Genomic DNA, 7,265 nt, shown 5'->3' on the forward strand with positions numbered 1-7,265 from the left:
AGTCTAGTCTATAGTCTAGTCTATAGTCTAGTCTATAGTCTAGTCTATAGTCTAGTCTATAGTCTAGTCTATAGTCTAGTCTATAGTCCAGTCTTATAGTCTAGTCTATAGTCTAGTCTAGGTTATAGCCTATTGTCTGCATGCACGGTAAGGCCATCACTCTCTTGTTCTGCTTGTACTTTATGCTCTCAGGATGGTTGTCTCTCTGTCTCTCCGATTCATTTGGCTTAAACTCTTCTATATATCTCTTATTGTTAATAAAGAGTTTTAGAGTTTCCTGTGTGAAATTAAGATCCAACGTTAGAATGACTTCTACGGGTAGTCAGTTAGGTTTCATCATGTTGATTAGTATTACATATACACACTTTATAATAGAGTGCCGTTACACAACATTTAAATATATTTTGTTAAAATATTTACAAAATTTATTAGAATTACATAAGTTTAACACAGATAGATTTACATTTGAACGTATAAAATACCAGAACATTTATAAAGTGAAACAGAGAAAGTGAAAATAAAGAATATTAAGAAAGAAAAAAAGACAATTAAGTCCCAACTTACCACCCTTGGTATCTTCGCTGTCGATGGGTTGTTTTAAGGCGGTTATATCTCGAAATGTTAACAGGAATAAGACAACCAAATCCCTTTCGTTGCGTATGGGTGCCACCTGTAGCAGAAGCCATAATGGAGTTTCTAAAGAAGAGAGAGAGAGAAAAGTTTTCTTAAATAACCAGGAAATTTAAAATAAAAAAAAATACATCAAAAATATTTTACTTAAATTTAATTAACCAAAAGACCTTCTCAGAAAAAGAAAGGTTCCTTTTCAGTAACAAGTTTTAATCAAACGAAAACACTTGACTTTAAAACCATAAAGGGAATAATAAGTAAAACAAATTTGAACAAAAAACTGATATGACCTTTAACATTTGGTTAACAAGACGAACGGAAAAAATTAAATTATAAAAAAAACCAACAAACTGTTATTTCTTTTTGACAAATATTATCGTGTTATTTTGTTTTTTTTTTTTTGTTTGTTCTTAAAACAACATGCAACAAATGTTGAGCCTGCCTTCCTTTTGTTCATAGAGTCAACCGTTATAAATTTCCACATGTCGCCATAAATATAAAAGGAAAATATATAAAATTTTTCTGTTTTTAAATTTCTTATCCATAAAAAAATATTTATTATATTTGTAAAAACAATTTTTATTGGTAATGTTTTGGTTTCCTTCTCTATTTGTTAAGCACAGAAGAGGGGGAAAGAGATAAATAACATGTGATTTCCGTTAAACGGAACTGGAAGTGATATCAAATACATGTATGCATACATGATATTAAATACACTCAAAGAAATACTTATAGTGAAATACAGTTCAATTGTAGTTTAGTTCAAATTCAGTTCTAGTTCAGTTCTACTTAAGTTCTAGTTCAGTTCACCTTCATTAGCCAAATGCTCTACTAAATCAAAATAAATCAAATAAATCGTGATCACAGATTTTCATCTTTTTGGCCCTAACTCGTCTAGTTTAGCAAAAAAATAGAGTTTTAGGTTTTCACTCAAAATATCGAATTTTGGTAGGAAATAAAAGTGATCACAGATTTTCATTCTTTTGGCCATAGCTCCTTCCGTTTAGCCAGAAAATGGACTTTTAGGTTTTCACTCAAAATATCGAATTTTGGTAGGAAATAAAAGTGATTACGGATTTTCATCCTTTAGGCCATAGCTCCTTCCGTTTAGCCAGAAAATGGACTTTTAGGTTTTCACTCAAAATATCGAATTTTGGTAGGAAATAAAAGTGATTACGAATTTTCATCCTTTAGGCCATAGCTCCTTCCGTTTAGCCAGAAAATGGACTTTTAGGTTCTCATTCAAAATACTGAATTTTGGTAGGAAATAAAAGTGATCACAGATTTTCATCCTTTAGGCCATAGCTCCTTCCGTTTAGCCAGAAAATGGACTTTTAGGTTTTCACTCAAAATATTGAATTTTGGTAGAAAATAAAAGTGATCACGGCCCTAACTCGTCTAGTTTAGCCAGAAAATGGACTTTTATGTTTTCACTCAAAATATTGAATTTTGGTAGGAAATAAAAGTGATCACGGATTTTCATCCTTTTGGCCCTAACTCGTCCAGTTTAGTCAGAAAATGGACTTTTAGGTTTTCATTCAAAATATTGAATTTTGGTAGGAAATAAAAGTGATCACAGATTTTCATCCTTTTGGCCCTAACTCGTCTAGTTTAGCCAGAAAATGGACTTTTAGGTTTTCACTCAAAATATTGAATTTTGGTAGGAAATAAAAGTGATCACGGATTTTCATCCTTTTGGCCCTAACTCGTCCAGTTTAGCCAGAAAATGGACTTTTATGGACTAGAAAATGGACTTTTGGTAGGAAATAAAAGTGATCACAGATTTTCATCCTTTTAGTCATAGCTCCTTCCGTTTAGCCAGAAAATGGAGTTTTAGGTTTTCACTCAAAATATCGAATTTTGGTAGGAAATAAAAGTGATCACAGAATTTCATCCTTTTGGCCCTAACTCGTCTAGTTTGGCCAGAAAATGGACTTTTAGATTTTCACTCAAAATATCGAATTTTAGTAGGAAATAAAAGTGATTACAGATTTTCAGCCTTTGGCCCTAAATCGTCTAGTTTAGCCAGAAAATGGACTTTTAGGTTGTCACGCAAAAAATTGAATTTTGGTAGGAAATAAAAGAGATCACGGATTTTCATCCTTTTCTCCCTAACTTGTCTTGTTTAGTCAGAAAATGGACTTTTAGGTTTTCACTCAAAATATCGAATTTTGGTAGGAAATAAAAGTGATCACGGATTTTCATCCTTTTGGCCATAGCTCCTTCCGTTTAGCCAGAAAATGGACTTTTAGTTTTTTACTCAAAATATTGAGTTTTGGTAGGAAATAAAAGTGATCACAGATTTTCATCCTTTTGGCCCTAACTCGTCTAGTTTAGCCAGAAAATAAACTTTTAGGTTTTCACTCAAAATATCGAATTTTGGTAAGCAATAAAAGTGATCACAGATTTTCATCCTTTTGGCCCCAACTCGTCTAGTTTAGCCAGAAAATGGACTTTTAGGTTTTCACTCAAAATATTGAATTTTGGTAAGAAAAATCCGTGATCACTTTTATTTCCTACCAAAATTCAATATTTTGAGTGAAAACTTAAAATTCCATTTTCTGGCTAAACTAGACGAGTTAGGGCCAAAAGGATGAAAAATTCAATATTTTGAGTGAAAACCTAAAAGTCTATTTTCAGGCTAAACTAGACGAGTTAGGGCCAAAAGGATGAAAATCTGTGATCACTTTTATTTCCTACCAAAAATCTATATTTTAAGTGAAAACCTTAAAGTCCATTTTCTGGCTAAACTAGACGAGTTAGGGCCAAAAGGATGAAAATCCGTGATCACTTTTATTTCCTACCAAAATTCAATATTTTGAGTTAAACCCTAAAAGTCCATTTTCTGGCTAAACTAGACGATTAAGGGCCAAAAGGATGAAAATCCGTGATCACTTTTATTTCCTACCAAAATTCAATATTTTATGTGAAAACCTATAAGTCCATTTTCTGGCTAAACTAGACGAGTTAGGGCCAAAAGGATGAAAATCTGTGATCACTTTTATATCCTACCAAAATTCGATATTTTGAGTGAAAACCTTAAAATCTATTTTCTGGCTAAACTAGACGAGTTAGGGCCAAAAGGATGAAAATCTGTGATCACTTTTATATCCTACCAAAATTCGACATTTTGAGTGAAAACCTAAAAAGTCCATTTTCTGGCTAAACTAGACGAGTTAGGGCCAAAACGATGAAAATCCGTGATCACTTTTATTTCCTATCAAAATTCAATATTTTGAGTGAAAACTTAAAATTCCATTTTCTGGCTAAACTAGACGAGTTAGGGCCAAAAGGATGAAAATCCGTGCTCACTTTTATTTCTTACCAAAATTCAATATTTTAAGTGAAAACATTAAAATCCATTTTCTCGGTAAACTAGACGAGTTAGGGCCAAAAGGATGAAAATCCGTGTTCACTTTTATTTCTTACCAAAATTCAATATTTTGAGTGAAAACCTAAAAGTCCATTTTCTGGCTAAACGGAAGGAGCTATGGCCAAAAGGATGAAAATCCGTGATCACTTTTATTTCCTATCAAAATTCACTATTTTGAGTGAAAACCTAAAAGTCCATTTTCTGGCTAAACTAGACGAGTTATTGCCGAAAGGATGAAAATCTGTGATCACTTTTATTTCCTACCAAAATTCAAAATTTTGAGTGACAACCTAAAAGTCCATTTTCTAGCTAAACTAGACGAGTTAGGGCCAAAAGGATGAAAATCTGTTATCACTTTTATTTCCTACCAAAATTCACTATTTTGAGAGAAAACCTAAAAGTCAAATAGTGAATTTTGGTAGGAAATAAAAGTGATAACAGATTTTCATCCTTTTGGCCCTAACTCGTCTAGTTTAGCTAGAAAATGGACTTTTAGGTTGTCACTCAAAATATTGAATTTTGGTAGGAAATAAAAGTGATCACGGATTTTCATCCTTTTGGCCTTAACTCGTCTAGTTTAGCCAGAAAATGGACTTTTAGGTTTTCACTCAAAATAGTGAATTTTGATAGGAAATAAAAGTGATAACAGATTTTCATCCTTTTGGCCCTAACTCGTCTAGTTTAGCCAGAAAATGGAATTTTAAGTTTTCACTTAAAATATTGAATTTTGGTTAGAAATAAAAGTGAGCACGGATTTTCATCCTTTTGGCCCTAACTCGTCTAGTTTAGCCAGAAAATGGAATTTTAAGTTTTCACTCAAAATATTGAATTTTGATAGGAAATAAAAGTGATCACGGATTTTCATCGTTTTGGCCCTAACTCGTCTAGTTTAGCCAGAAAATGGACTTTTTAGGTTTTCACTCAAAATGTCAAATTTTGGTAGGATATAAAAGTGATCACAGATTTTCATCCTTTTGGCCCTAACTCGTCTAGTTTAGCCAGAAAATAGATTTTAAGGTTTTCACTCAAAATATCGAATTTTGGTAGGATATAAAAGTGATCACAGATTTTCATCCTTTTGGCCCTAACTCGTCTAGTTTAGCCAGAAAATGGACTTATAGGTTTTCACATAAAATATTGAATTTTGGTAGGAAATAAAAGTGATCACAGATTTTCATCCTTTTGGCCCTAACTCGTCTAGTTTAGCCAGAAAATGGACTTTAAGTTTTCACTCAATTATTTGGTTTTTGTGATCACAAATGTTTATCCTTTTGTTCATAAACTATTTTTCAGTGTTTACATGCAACAGCTTTGAGGCAATGTTTAACAGACTTTAACTGCCTATTGCTGGCATCCAAAATGGTGTCAGCTTCCAATATTCCCTTTCAACACTTCGGCATATTAATGTTTTGTTACACATACCTAGTGTAGTATACATTTAGGGGGTGAATACATTACTCTAGTTGTTTTATTAGCTAATTAGTGAGTGAGTGGTTTTTGGCTTTTTATTGCGTCGACATTTTTGTTTAATAGTTGTTTGTAGCGCAATGGCAAATGTTTTTTCGTTGCTGTTGGCTTGTTTTGCCTGAAATCATGCAGCGGAAGTTTCATTTATTGATTAAAATGCAGTGGTAGCAGAGTTAAAAGAAGAAATTGTTAGTAATTAGTGAAATTTAATATTCACAATCTCTAGGGCTTCATAAATACATTCTCTTTAAAGAAGAATTTTAATTAGTTTCTCTTGGTTTCACATGACGTTTGGAAATGACAAATTAGTAGCTTCAGTTTTAAATTTTATAAAATTGTTTTAGTTTCTTGCCAATTTTCTTATTTGTTTTCCAAAAACTTTTAAACAGTTGATTTTCTAGCAAAACTATATAAAAAACTAAATCAAATGAAAAACAACAACCAAAAATATTAAAGAAACTTAGTTCGAAAATAATACCAATTGACCTCAATTTGTATGTATGTGTCATATTAAACAATTGCTGTTGTTGTTTTCTTTTTGTTCCGTTCAACACTTGTTTTCCTATAGAAACAATAGTTATAATGGTGGGAAGAGGCTTGGAGGGTTGGTTAAAGTCAAAAACTTAAGGAAAAAAAAACATGTGTTAAACAAAGTTTTCATTTATAGTTTTTGCATACAAATAAATAACTCATACATATGTAACATATTTTCACCTTTGGCATCATTTGTTTTCTCTCTGTTTTTTATTAATATTTTCTTTGAGAATAACAAAAATGTTCAAAAAATATATGAATGACTGCATGAATGAATGTCTATATAAATAATTTTTAGTTGTATGAATGAAAAAAAAGCAAAAACAACAACACAATGTGTGTTAAGTAGTTTTGCAACCAGGGTGATTTGTTTTTCTGTTACAAATAGTGTTAGTTTTAGTTATTAAGTTAGTTTAACAGATGGAGAAAAATATAAGACACAGAACTAGAACATTACTAGAACAGAACAGTACTAGAACAGAACAGAACTAAGTAGAACAGAAATAGAACAGAACTAGAATAGAACTAGAACAGAACTAGAACAGAACTAGAACAGAACTAGAACAGAACTAGAACAGAACTAGAACAGAACTAGAACAGAACTAGAACAGAACTAGAACAGAACTAGAACAGAACTAGAACAGAACTAGAACAGAACTAGAACAGAACTAGAACAGAACTAGAACAGAACTAGAACAGAACTAGAACAGAACTAGAACAGAACTAGAACAGAACTAGAACAGAACTAGAACAGAACTAGAACAGAACTAGAACAGAACTAGAACATAACTAGAATAGAACTAGAACATAACTAGAATAGAACTAGAACAGAACTAGAACAGAACTATAAAATAACTATAAAAGAACTAGAACAAAACTAGAACAGAATTAGAGCAGAACTAGAACAGAACTGGAACAAAACTAGAACAGAACTAGAACAGAACTAGAACAGAACTAGAACAGAACTAGAACAGAACTAGAACAGAACTAGAACAGAACTAGAACAGAACTAGAACAGAACTAGAACAGAACTAGAACAGAACTAGAACAGAACTAGAACAGAACTAGAACAGAACTAGAACAGAACTAGAACAGAACTAGAACAGAACTAGAACAGAACTAGAACACAACTGAACTAGAACAGAACTAGAACACAACTGAACTAGAACTGAACTAGAACTGAACTAGAACTGAACTAGAACTGAACTAGAACTGAACTAGAACTGAACTAGAACAGAACTAGAACAGAACTAGAACAGAA

At 32.0% G+C, this 7,265-nt stretch overlaps 1 protein-coding gene across 1 annotated transcript in view; it reads right to left on the reverse strand.

The window, feature by feature from the left end:
* LOC111684290 (potassium voltage-gated channel protein eag) overlaps positions 1-7,265 on the reverse strand; it is a gene marked incomplete at its 5' end in the record, with an annotated part of 34,831 nt that overhangs the window by 13,062 nt on the left and 14,504 nt on the right. Inside the window, one exon of the mRNA XM_046945946.1 lies at positions 565-696. Within this exon, the coding sequence (XP_046801902.1) occupies positions 565-696 (132 nt within the window). The remainder of the gene's footprint in view (positions 1-564; positions 697-7,265) is intronic.

Source organism: Lucilia cuprina, chromosome 3 (genome assembly GCF_022045245.1).
Source record: "Lucilia cuprina isolate Lc7/37 chromosome 3, ASM2204524v1, whole genome shotgun sequence".
Classification (NCBI taxonomy): Eukaryota; Metazoa; Arthropoda; class Insecta; order Diptera; family Calliphoridae; genus Lucilia; species Lucilia cuprina.